The 13,571-nt window shown below is 28.9% G+C and overlaps 1 protein-coding gene across 1 annotated transcript in view; it reads left to right on the top strand.

The window, feature by feature from the left end:
* The window catches only part of LOC108556462 (sex peptide receptor-like), a 25,498-nt gene extending 12,220 nt beyond the window's left edge, over nucleotides 1-13,278 (top strand). Inside the window, exons 2-3 of the mRNA XM_017912588.1 lie at nucleotides 1,839-2,806; nucleotides 12,901-13,278. Of these exons, the coding sequence (XP_017768077.1) occupies nucleotides 1,849-2,806; nucleotides 12,901-13,085 (1,143 nt within the window). The 5' untranslated portion in view covers nucleotides 1,839-1,848 and the 3' untranslated portion in view covers nucleotides 13,086-13,278. The remainder of the gene's footprint in view (nucleotides 1-1,838; nucleotides 2,807-12,900) is intronic.
* The last annotated feature ends 293 nt before the right edge of the window (nucleotides 13,279-13,571 follow it).

Below are 13,571 nucleotides of genomic sequence, written 5' to 3'. Positions count from 1 at the left end.
ACCTGCGATTTAGTTGCAGCTGCAAAGATAAGAAAACACCTGCGTTTTAGTCACACCTGCAAATATAAGAAAACACCTGGTAATAATTGAACACTTGCGAAATAACAAAGTTTTAGTTGCAGCTGCAAGATAAGAAAACACCTGCGATTTAGTTGCAGCTGCAAAGATAAGAAAACACCTGCGTATTAATTGAACACCTGCGAAATAAAAGTGTTTTAGTTGAAGCTGCAAAGATAAGAAAACACCTGCGTTTTAGTTGCAGCTGCGAAGATAAGAAGACACCTGCGTTTTAGTTACACCTGCAAATATAAGAAAACACCTGCGTATTAATTGAACACCTGCGAAATAAAAGAGTTTTAGTTGAAGCTGCAAAGATAAGAAACACCATTATTTCTAACAATAATAATGTAGATTTCTATTAAATTACTGTTTTCTTTTAGAGATTTATCCTATTTGTACTGTGATCATTAAAGCCTTCTCTGCATTGTTAATCGTATTTGGAAGAGGAGATACAAATCACCGCAGTTGCTGATTGTGTTTACACTGAATTCCTGAAGTTTCGATCAAATTGAGATCTCCTTTGACTGCACCATGATGCAATTAGTAGATTTGCATTCACTGCTGAGAACATGTATTCGATTTCGACTAGAATTGATTAAGTTTTTAAAGAAAATCAATCAATCAATCAACAACTAATCGATCAAACGATAAAATTAGTACTCTTTTTCTTTCTTTACCGCTTCTGTTTACATTCAATCGGTGATTGATCTTTGCGTTTAAAAAGAAACGAAACTACATGAAAAGATTATATTTATAAATATATCTGTTTTATTTTCTTAGTAAAACGAAACGTATACTTTACTGGTATAAATGTTTATATTCATTATTTTTTTTTCTTAAGTAAAACGTAACTATTTTTTTTTCCTTGTATCTTCAAATATATTTATTCCTCTTAGAAATATCGATTACGTAATTCTACAGATGTTGCAAACAGTAAATTACGAAATTTGTTAAAAATTCAGTGGGTTTTCTCTCGGGTTCAGCGCTAATTTTATGTTTATGGCGCCAGTTCACTTGCCAATTATTTATTCTCCTGTGTATTTATATCATCGATCTGTGTAAATATTTGAAGAAAAAAAAGATGCGTTCATTACCTAATCTCGTAGAGGCGCTTGCAAATATAGACGTCTTCATTTTTCATGAAAATTTAATGAAACTTTCAGTGCAAATTTAAAGCATTATTAATTCCAATAAATTACTGGATTTTTTTACTATTTGCTAAATTTTTCATTTCCTTAAAGTTTTAGTGATTTTAGTTTAAAAATTAATGAAATTTGCAATGTTTTGAAGTTGATTTTTATTGATTACTGGGATTACTACAATATTCTGTAGGATGTTGTGTATTTCAAACATTCAATATGTTATATAAAGTGTTGGAGGAAACACGTTTGGGAAGCCATAATAACCTCAACGCATAATAAATCTTGAATGAAAATCGTGTAAATAAATAGGAAATGTTGAGTATTTTTCTGCTTTATTTCACTTCTATTTTCGCAATATCAGTCCAAAAATTGTAACTTTCACGCGTTATTTCCAGTGCGTTCGTCCTTGATAAGAAACTCTTGGATATTTATAAAAATTGGTATCTCAATGAAGGATTTTAAAGGATTACAAAACATAAACTCATTCAGTTGTTGAGTTGTGTATGTATGTATGTTCGACTAAAATTGAATCAGTATTTATTTACACGAAGTCATCATAACTGTTGTGAATGCGCAAAAGCCTTTGAATGCATTGGTCTAAAGGATTTTAAATATTTATGACGTTTCTATTTTCAGAGGTTTCAAGATGAATGGGAGCAAAGCGATGACGAACAACGAGACTTACTGTAACCTCAAAGATTTCGAGCTGAGCTGCATCAACGTCCATCTCTACTTAAGCTTGATGGTGTGCATCTTCGGATCTGTAGCTAACGTGCTTAACATTTGCGTATTAACAACGAAGAACATGCGGATACCGACGAACTTCATCCTCACCGGATTAGCTGTAGCCGATCTTCTGGTCATGCTCGAGTACCTTCCGTTCGCCCTTTCCGTCTACCTCCACCCAATCCTACAAAAACCCGAAAACTTCACTAAAGCCAAAGCCTATTTCCTCTACTTCCACGCGGTCTTCTCGCAAATCTGCCACTTCATTTCCTGCTGTCTCACAGTTCTCTTAGCCGTCTGGAGGTACATAGCTATAAAGCATCCTCAGGAGAATAAAGTCTTGTGCAGTGCAGGTCGCACCAAATTCGCAATCGCGATGTCCTACATCCTGTGTCCTTTGGTTTGCACTCCGGTAATCATAAACCTCACGATCCAAAGTCTTCCCAAAGGAATCGATACGAACGGCAATTTGATTCCCTATAATATGATCAATATAACGGAGGCCGTGAGGAACACCACCATCTACACGGTCGCCGTCAAGGACAAGTATTGGCAATTGAACATGCTGTTCTATAGCGTCATCATTAAGTTGCTGCCGTGTGTTTTCCTCACCGTTCTCTCTACTTTCCTGATCAAGGCTATTTTAAACGCGAAGAACCGTTACAAGGATCTTTGCAAGAGCAGCGGAATGCCTTTGGTTAATGGGGAGACGAAGAAACAGAGAAACTTGGAAAAGGAGCAACAGGCTGATAGGACTACAAGGATGTTACTCGCAGTACTTCTGCTTTTCCTACTCACTGAATTCCCTCAGGCCATCCTCGGCGCTGTCGCTATCATTCTTGGGAACGGCTTTCTCGTATCCTGTTACAAACCACTTGGTAAGTCAATACAGCTTTAAATTAATCTGTACACAATACATTACAATATTCTATTGACGTTTTGGTGCTAGTTGTGACGTATATAGGTTAGGATTGACACTTTGGTGCAAGGTGACAGCTGTCAATTTGTGACTCATTTTAAAATTTGACGCGATCCAAACCCATAGCTTTACAGCACTAATTAAGATAAAACCCAAAAATCAATTAACTTTTAACTACTATGAACGTAAATTATGACATTATATAATTTTATGATTATGAGTATGATATTGATCCAAATCACGTAGGCAGATAAAACACCCACATGATGAATTATAAACAAATAAAGAAACAATATATAAATATACATATACCAAAATTGGACGCACCATATGAAACTCATCCTGTTCAAACAGCGAAAAACGCAGATAATAATAATTGTTTCATTCACCAAAAAAAAAACCCTTGCTTCTATTATCTCCACTTAGAATAATAATATATAATTAATTATTTTAAATTACACTCTGAAAACTGTGTTTTTATTAGAAATTCATTAACGAAACTGTTTTGATTACTTAATTAAAAATTTTAATAAAAAAATAAAAATTTACATTGATTTAAAAAAAAAACCTGCATTGACATCAAAGTTATTGAAAGCCCTTTCACCTTTCGTTATCTCTTCGCATATTTAATTTGAAATTGATGTAGACGGGCATAGATCCAATTTAAAGTTTTCTGTATTCCAGATTAACTACAATATCTTTGCATTAAAACATTGGTTTACTTTGCAAGAAGGATGGAAAAAATCCATAATAACTTGTTGTGACGCAACGTATACTAGACATATCTTATTTTCGTAGCGAAATCGTTCTATTTCGAGCTAGAGTTAGCGGAGTTCCATTGTATATTTGAATGTACGACTTACCGAGCACGAGCTGTTTCCATTCCACTCTATTCCAGTGAATGCATATAAACTAGGAGTCGTCCGCTCATTCAGCAAGTCCCATGTTTAGAACACAATTTCGTAAGAAAAGATGGACTATTGTTTGAGAAATACAATCAAGATAGTCAATACATTTGTTCTAATTTGGCAATTCTGCAAATTGTATTATATAACATTAAAAACCATTAAATTCTGTTAAGTTTTTATTTGATTATACACTACAAAAACTTTCAATTTTTATTTATTGTTTGTTTCAAAAATATTTTTTCTTAAGATCAGTTAAATCAATTGATATAGTCTAATAAGAATAATATTACTTATTTATAGTTTTATTTACTCAAATACTTTCTAGCTTCAGAAATTGTAGTCATAAACCAGGATGAAAATGATTCCTTATAGAAACTGCAGTAAACATATCAACTTTAGCTTTTTGGGGGATAAAAAATGCGATTTATAAGTCATAACTGAGGGGTGGCGACGTTTTATGTGCTCCATTACGAATTTCCGAAATCCGGCACGTATTTTATAATGTTACATTACGTAACTTTCCTACGTAATTCACTTCTTGCGATTTTTTTTTCATATTACATTTATCCCCATTATTTTTGTCTCAAGTTTTACAAAGAAATTATTTATTTACTCATTAATAATTCCATTTCATTTTAATTATATCTTTTTTTTACGAAAAGAAAGAAGAAAACTAATTATAAAGTGTTCTTGGTTTGGGAGGCAAATTGAAGTTTCAGTTCAAAATTAAATTGGAAAATAAAAAATTTGTTTTTAAACTTATTACGTTAATATACGTTATATACGTTAATAATATCGATTTTGTCAGTTTAATTTGGTTAATGGATAATTAATAATTACATATTAATTAGTTATGAGTAAAAATCGATACTTATGATTTTTTTAATTAAAAATAAATGAGGAGAATCTGGATTAGTTGTAGAAGGATAAGATTTTCATATAAAAAAGTATTCTTGACCCAAATCCTTGTCCTCTAATATATCCTAGACCCTTTGTCTCAGGAAGGACAGATGGTGTTAACTCGTAAATTCTTCATACAACTTTCAGGACGTTTTTACTGTTTGTTGGGACAAAACCTTTCTCCTCTTAATCGTTTTACTACTATAACTTAGAAACCATTTTATTACATCTTTAATTATCCTCGCACATCTTGAGATCATCACTTTTGTAGTATTTTTTTTATAATAAAAAAAATAAAAATTTCTGTAATTAAAGAAATACTATTGAAATTGAGTTGCGATGTGTAAATGTAATAGAAAAGTGTACAGCAGGGAAAGCTTTATAAAGTATTTTTGCATACGTCAATTTATTTCTATTTGAAATAGGCGAATCGAACGTCGAACCAAATAAATTGCGTGCGGTAATGGAAATTCGATTTCTGCGAAAGTGTGTTTACTGCTCCTCATTTCTACGGAGAAAAGTAGCTTTTTCGCCATACAAATAAAATTATTGAAGCAGACAAAACGTTTCTTTCATATTGGATTTAGAAAAAAAAATCAACATTATTTCAGGATGAGCAACAGTTTTCATTTCATTGGAAATTCTTTTCCAGGAAAAGTTACATCAGCTGTAGATAATAACATTCTTTCAGGATGTGCAACAATTTTCATTTCTTTCGAATTCAATTCCTAAAATAACTTCTCTGGATAATAATATTCTGTAAGAATGTGCAACAGTTTTCATTTCATTCAAATTGATTTCAGGAAAAGTTAAATCAGCTGTAGATAATAACATTCTTTCAGGATGTGCAACAGTTTTCATTTCTTTCGAATTCAATTCCCAAAATAACTGCTTTGGACAACAACGTTATTTAAGAATGTGAAACAGTTTTCATTTCATTCGAATTGGTTTCAGGAAAGGTTAAATAAGATATAGATAATAACATTCATAGATAATAATTTTCAATAATTTTCATTTCATTTGTATTGGTTTGAAGAAAAGTAAATAATAACATTATTTCAGGAAAATTCGATTTACAAAAAGTGAATTACGCTGTAGAAAACAATTTTCTTTCAGGACTTGTAACCATTTTCATATTTATTGAAGAAGTTTCAGGAAAGTTTAAATCCGTTATAGATAATAACATTCATACAGAAAGAATGTTTTTATTGCAACAGTTACAATTTCGTTAGAATCAAATTGGATTTCAGATATAAATTTTGCTCTAGACAATAACATTCTTTCAGTATGTGCAACAGTTTTCATTTTATTCGAATTGGTTTCAGGAAAGGTTAAATCAGTTACAAATAATAACATTCTTTCAGGATGTGCAACAGTTTTGATTTCATTCCAATTCGATTACAAAAATTTAGATCACTAGACAACATTCTTTCAGAATTTTCAATAATTTTCATTTAATTTGTATTGGTTTCAAGAAAGGTTAAATCAGCTGTAAATAATAACATTATTTCAGGAAAATTGGATTTATAAAAAGTTAAATACGCTGCAGATAACAATTTTTTTCAGGACCATTTTCATTTCTATTGAAAAAGTTTCAGTAAAATTTAAATCCGTTATAAATAATAAAATTCATACAGAAATAATGTTATTATTGCAACAGTTATGATTTCGTTACAATAATATTGGATTTCAGATATAAATTCTGCTCTAGACAATAACATTCTTTCAGGATGTGCAACAGTTTTCATTTTATTCGAATTGGTTTCAGGAAAGGTTAAATCAGCTACAAATAATAACATTCTTTCAGGATGTGCAACAGTTTTGATTTCATTCCAATTCGATTACAAAAATTTAGATCACTAGACAACATTCTTTCAGAATTTTCAATAATTTTCATTTAATTTGTATTGGTTTCAAGAAAGGTTAAATCAGCTGTAAATAATAACATTATTTTAGGAAAATTGGATTTATAAAAAGTTAAATACGCTGTAGATAACAATTTTCTTTCAGGACTATTTTCATTTCTTTTGAAAAAGTTTCAGGAAAGTTTAAATCCGTTATAAATAATAACATTCATCCAGAAATAATGTAATTATCTACAAATTTCAACTCAATCAAATTGGATTTCAGATATAAATTCTACTTTAGATATATTATATTATAATATTATTTCAGGAAAATTGGATTTATAAAAAGTTAAATACGCTATAGACAACAATTTTCTTTCAGGACCATTTTCAGTTCTATTGAAAAAGTTTCAGGAAAGTTTAAATCCATTATAAATAACAACATTCATACAGAAAGAATGTTATTATTGCAACAGTTACAATTTTGTTACAATCAAATTGGATTTCAGATATAAATTCTTCTCTACACAACAATATTCTTTCAGGATATTCAACAGTTTCCATTTCACTCGAATCAGATTTAGGAAAAAAAAAACGAAATCCGCTCTAGACAAAAATATTATTTCAGTTTTCATTTCAATCGAAATCGTTTCAGTTCAAAGTTTAAATCCGTTTCAGATAATAACATTCTTTCAGGATGCGATCACGATGCAGACGTTCAATTCCACTGAAAATTATTCAATTTCCGTAGTCAAAATATTTACTACATTCAGATTTATTTTTATCAAAGTTAAAGCAGATGAAAACACATTACGAACGAAAGTATACGTAATAATAACAAAAAAAAATAGAACGGAACAAACGTGTTTTGTTTGGTAGGAATTAGTCAGAGCTCGTTGGCAAATTGATCCAATTAATTTCGGAAACAATTGTTTTCGTCCGCGCGCCATATGGCGAAATGGAATTATCGAATTTAAGATCAGATTACGCAGAGTATTAACATTGATCCATGTAAACAGGTAAACAAAACACAAAAAAACGAGAGAACGTATAGACACTGTGCGCAGTTCGTATCGACAACAAACAACAATTAACAACGTTGACCCACTTTGTACACAATCAGTAACAATACTTTATAACATAATCAACAAATACTGCAGTTAATCAATGATTACTAGAAAGAAATATTGAAAATATACACACAAAAATCCAAGAATTAAGAAGTTATCAAGATTTTTCAAGAAATCTTAAGAAGTGTTCAAGATATTTTTCAAAATTTGAAATTTAACAATTAATTTCATAAATAAAAGGTACCCAACGTGGGGCTCCACATGTACAAATAACTGACGATCATATAAAGAAACTATATACAAAAAAAGATATATATTTCTAGGGATGAAGAAAATTAGCTGTAGTTTGGGTTTGGATTAAGATTAAGTGAATCAGCCGGGGTTCTTGGCCTTAGGGTGTGATTGATTTTTAGGGCTTTGCGAGGATGCAAAGTGCTCGTCTCGCTTCCGGTGACGTTTTTTTCCCTTTCACAAACAGATTGTTATCTTTCGGATTGGCGGATGGAAACGGGTCAAGAGAGATAATCAATTACTTAGAGACAAAGAGATCCACTTAATTGTATCCTAGGAAACACTTTGTTCCTGAAAGATAGGATCTAGTTGAATGGAACATGTCGGATTATAGCAATTATTTTTTAATCTTCTGTGATGGGTTGATGGTATTGCGTAACGTTAATTGGGAGATTATATTAGCAGGAGGAAAAGAACAGTTTTCGCAGTGATAATCCACGATTAATATTAGATCGAATTTCGTTTGATGTAAGATGCTTGAGACTCTTTGAATAAGATGTTAATAATTAATAAATATGATTAATATCAACTTTAATCTCATAGACTTAATTATTTAAAACTTAAGCAAACTTCGAGCAAACAAAATATTTGGTAAAATATTTAACTAAGCACCAATTATTTGTTACGTAATTATTAAACAAACAAACAAAATTTGCCTCGAAATTCTTTACATAAATTATTGACACAATGAAATATAACTGTTATCTAATTAATTACAAAAAAAAAGGAAAAAAAAACATGTAAAAAATTCAAATAATTTACAGAATTAACTAATATCCTTTTCCATTATCCTTTTTTGTGGAACGCAGGAATATGACGAGCTTTAACAATGCATTTTTTTTAGCGAAGTTTCTCCAGCAGATCAGTTACAATTAGTTTCCGCAGTATTATGCAATATAAGTGAGGGCGAGGAGAAATATGAGAGTAGATTATTAATGTCTGAACTCTGAACTTTTGATGGAGAAACTCACAAGTAATTACAGTAAGCTTTTGCTGGATGCAAACGGAAACAATTTTTTTAAATTACTTCTAAATAATATATTTTAACATGGAAATATATTCATATTTTGTATAATTTAAGTTATAAAGTCATATGTGAGTGGAAACTGTTGGTGGTTTTTACATAATTTAGTTTCTCTTGAAACAAGGACAGTTTCGTTAAGAGATCTCCAACTTGGATTTTGCGGTATAAAGTTTAGGAATTCCTGAATTCTAGTTAATTTTAATTAATAGAACGACTAGTTATTATAACAACTAAAAGCAATTAGTGCTATTTCCTTTAGATGAGACGTTATGATCTTGAATATAAAATGTTATTGGTTTTGCAAAACCGAATAAACTGTAAAAATTCGAAACGAGATTGGATTTGTTACGTAAAAGCCGAAGCTTGTAATAAAATTTACCAGATGTTACATGTATTACATTTCAAACAGTATTGAACTTTATATCTTATAGTTAATGGAGTTAATTTAGTTTATATTAATATAAATATTGCAGAAAAAATAGCCCTAATTTAATATTTTTTTATACATTATCATAAGTATTATATTTTGTTAATTGAGATAATGATAAAGCTTTAATTAAAGTTTTTTTTTTCTTAAAGGAAACTAAAAATAAATTACAAAATGAAATGCATTGTTAAAGTTTAATGTTGTGCAAAAAATTCTATGCGCTGTGTACGATTTCCATGCGATAATTACTTGGTTGCGCATTTCTGTATTTGTATAGTATAATTAACAGTACAACACTCTGGGGATGCCGATCCGCAACTTTCCACTAATGTTTAGATTGGAATTATTGGTAGTTGCAACCGCAGCTCTATTTGCAGTCAGCATGTTTTATACAAAAATCGATTTCGTATTCATTTTTAGATGTGATATATAAGTCATTTTCGAGATAGATTTGGTAAATAATTTGTCTTTTCTGTACAAATTTATGAAATAAACATAAAATTACGTTAACACTATTTTTTTAATAACAATTTGCTTATATAAAAAAAATAATGTTATGTAACCTAAACAAATCTTAGCTTAAACTAACTCTCAAACATACAGAAAATAAACTTACCTAAACTAACAGAAAGTCACATGAAATTTAACAAACTTAAACAAACTAAGTACGCCTATTATTTTCTATCCTCATTTTCAGATTTTTTTTGTTAATTTTGTGTGGTAAATTCAAAGATAATTAATTGTAATTAACATTTACAAAATAAAAATGTATAAAGTAATTTTCTATAATTATTTTTTTGCTAATTGATGCGAATGTAGTTAATTTTGTTTTTTTTTTGTTTTAATTTGAAATGTATTTATAATTAAAATAAACATTTTATCAGAATTTATTCTTATACAATATGAAGAAGAATTGAACAGTTTTCGTACCCCCGCATAGATTTAGTAAAATAAACTGCGACGTGTAAGCTTCGAGGATTATTTGCATACATCGCGTTCTATAAATAACATCGAATGTAAACGAAAGCCAACTTACTGATAATAATATTTGTATTGTATTTGTTGCCATAAGCCTTCAAGGTGTGTATCATTATCTTCATTTATCTTTCATATTAATCTATAATAAAACACAAAAACTAAGAAATATTATTAGAATATTTAAACAAGATTATCAAGGGTTTTAGAAATGATCAATGTTAAATCAATAGAATTTAATTATAATGTATACATTTTTTAATAACTAGAAGTTATTAATTATTAACTGAGGATTCATTTTGTATTTGCTGTAATTGATTGTTCAAGATTATTAATACAAGATTTTTATGGCTGCAAAAATAATTAATGTTAAATCAATAGAATTTAATTATAATTAATAAAACTGCCATGGTTGTAGGACAAATTAATTTAAAGTGGATAAAATTTTAGTAAAAATAGAAATACTAAATAGAAATTCAACAAAACTTGTGCATATTATATGTTTGTTAATAACAATTAAAGATTTTTTTTTAATTAATATTTACTGATTAAATTTTGTATTTCAATGGATAAAATTTTAATATTAAGAAACTTTAATAAAGGAAATATAAAATGTGAACCAAAAAGGACACAAAAACAACCCCATCTAGTTTTTTTTTCTAATAAACAGACTCACATGTTGCATTTATTACTGTTATATAATGAAAAAAAATATATATATATTTTTTTCATGAATATCCTTATATATTTTAATTTTAAATTTGTTTTTTTGAGTTGTCCTTCGACTTTTTAGTCCTTTTAGTTTTTAATTTGTTAGAAGGTTTTCATCACAATTATCCTTCGACTTATTAGTCCTTTTATTATCTCCATAAAATTTCATTCATTGATCTAAAAGTTTGTTGTAGATTTTAACAATTTGAAAAGTATGTTGTAGATTTTAAGAATTTGCATCAATTTATTTCCTTTCTTAAAACAGTTTACTTTTATATAATTTTTAACTTGTTAGGTGGTTTTCATCAAAATTATCCATCGACATTTTAGTCCTTTTATTATCTCCTTAAAATTCTCATTCATTGATAGAAAATATTGTTTAGGTTTTTAGCAAATTGCCTCAATTTATTTCCATTCTTAAAACTCGACTTATTAGTCCTTTTATTATCTCCATAAAATTTCATTCATTGATCTAAAAGTTTGTTGTAGATTTTAACAATTTGAAAAGTATGTTGTAGATTTTATGAATTTGCATCAATTTATTTCCTTTCTTAAAACAGTTTACTTTTATATAATTTTTAACTTGTTAGGTGGTTTTCATCAAAATTATCCATCGACATTTTAGTCCTTTTATTATCTCCTTAAAATTCTCATTCATTGATAGAAAATATTGTTTTGGTTTTTAGCAAATTGCCTCAATTTATTTCCATTCTTAAAACAGTTTAATTTTATACAATTTTTAATTTGTTACAAGGTTTTCATCACAATAATCCATCGACGTTTTAGTCCTATTATTATCTCCATAAAATTTCATTCATTGATCGAAAAGTATGTTGTAGATTTTAACAATTTGCATCAATTTATTTCCATTCTTAAAACAGTTTACTTTTAAATAATTTAAAATTTGTTAGATGGATTTCATCACAATTATCCTTCGACTTTTTAGTCCTTTTATTATCTCCATAAAATTTCATTCATTGATCGAAAAGTTTGTTGTAGATTTTAACAATTTGCATCAATTTATTTCCATTCTTAAAACAGTTAAATTTTATATAATTTTTAATTTGTTAGGTGGTTTTTATCACAATTATCCTTCGACTTTTTAGACATTTTATTATATCTTTGAAATTTCATTCATCGATAGAAAAGTTTGTTTAGGTTTTTAGTAAATTACATCAATTTATTTCCACTTTTAAAACAGTTTAATTTTAAATACTTTTTAATTTTTTAGAAGGTTTTCATCACAATTATCCTTCGACTTATTAGTCCTTTTATTATCTCCATACAATTTCATTCATTGATCGAAAAGTATGTTGTAGATTTTAACAATTTGCATCAATGTATTTCCATTCTTAAAACAGTTAAATTTTATTTAGTTTTCAATTTTTTTTACTTGCTTTTCATCACAATTATCCATCGACTTTTTAATCCTTTTATTATTTCTATGGAATCATTACAAAATCAGCCTTCTTTATATTTAAGTTACTTAATATAATCGTTAATAAATCCTTAACAACGTTTTCATTGTATTTAATATAGAATGGATTAATTTCATAACATTAAAGTTAATCGCAGCGATTATCTACGAAGATGGTTGAGTTAATCCACAATAATTACATAATTATCTTAAGTGCAATTGCAGCGATAACATAAAACCAAAGTGCAACACTGTTGTGAGGTTTTACACCCCATTAGAAAGCGTATCATCGATTCAATCTCCAAAGATATCAAAGCACTGATGCATCCTAATACCACTAAACTTCATCTTTATCCTTTTTCACCATCTCCTCCACTTTATTCTCGTCTCGGAACTCCTTATCTTCAACGCACGAACAAAAGTTCTGTCAGAATAATCTTGATTAATGCGATTTGTAAAATTTGTTTTTTATCCTTATTTCAGGACATTTGATGGATATGGCTGCCCTGACGAATTCCGCCATCAACTTCATATTATACTGCACGATGTCGCAGCAGTTCAGAGCCGCCTTCAGTGAAGTCTTCCTTCCCAAATGCATCAAAGATAGGAACGCGAAACGGGAGGCGACAACGGAAAACAGTAAAACCGGAAAGATCTCCGTCGTCTAAGTCGAATTATCCAATGATTAATTCTTACCTTTCAAGGTAGGAAGAGGAGAGAGAGATGAATCGAAATGTAATTTAATAAACAATATGTGATTTATGAATAGTGAGAAATATTTTTTCAATGTGAGTTTTGCAAGAGTCAAACGCAGAAAAGGAATCGCGCAATTGTTAGTTGAATTAATTATTTTACACTTAATTAATTATTAGCGTGGATCTTGCAGGTAGACTTTTTTTGTTGTTGTAAAGCTCTGTGCGATTTATTTATTCTGTGGTAAATGTTTAGAGTAAGTAAGTTATTTCATTAATTTAAATTAAATGATGTAAAATAATGTGCGTAAGTGTATTACATTCTAATTGAGTAGTGAAAATCTTAAAAAAAATATGTATAAACATGTGATGTCATATATGATGGGAATTTATTAATGATTAAATAAAGATTCTGTTAATAAATTGTAACGTTTTTAATTTAACCTTGAATTAGTTGTTACT

This window comes from Nicrophorus vespilloides, unplaced genomic scaffold, assembly GCF_001412225.1.
Source record: "Nicrophorus vespilloides isolate i.1.1-1 unplaced genomic scaffold, Nicve_v1.0, whole genome shotgun sequence".
NCBI lineage: Eukaryota > Metazoa > Arthropoda > Insecta > Coleoptera > Silphidae > Nicrophorus > Nicrophorus vespilloides.
The sequence above is the reverse complement of the archived record's forward strand: the minus strand, read 5'-3'. Positions and strand labels throughout refer to the sequence as shown.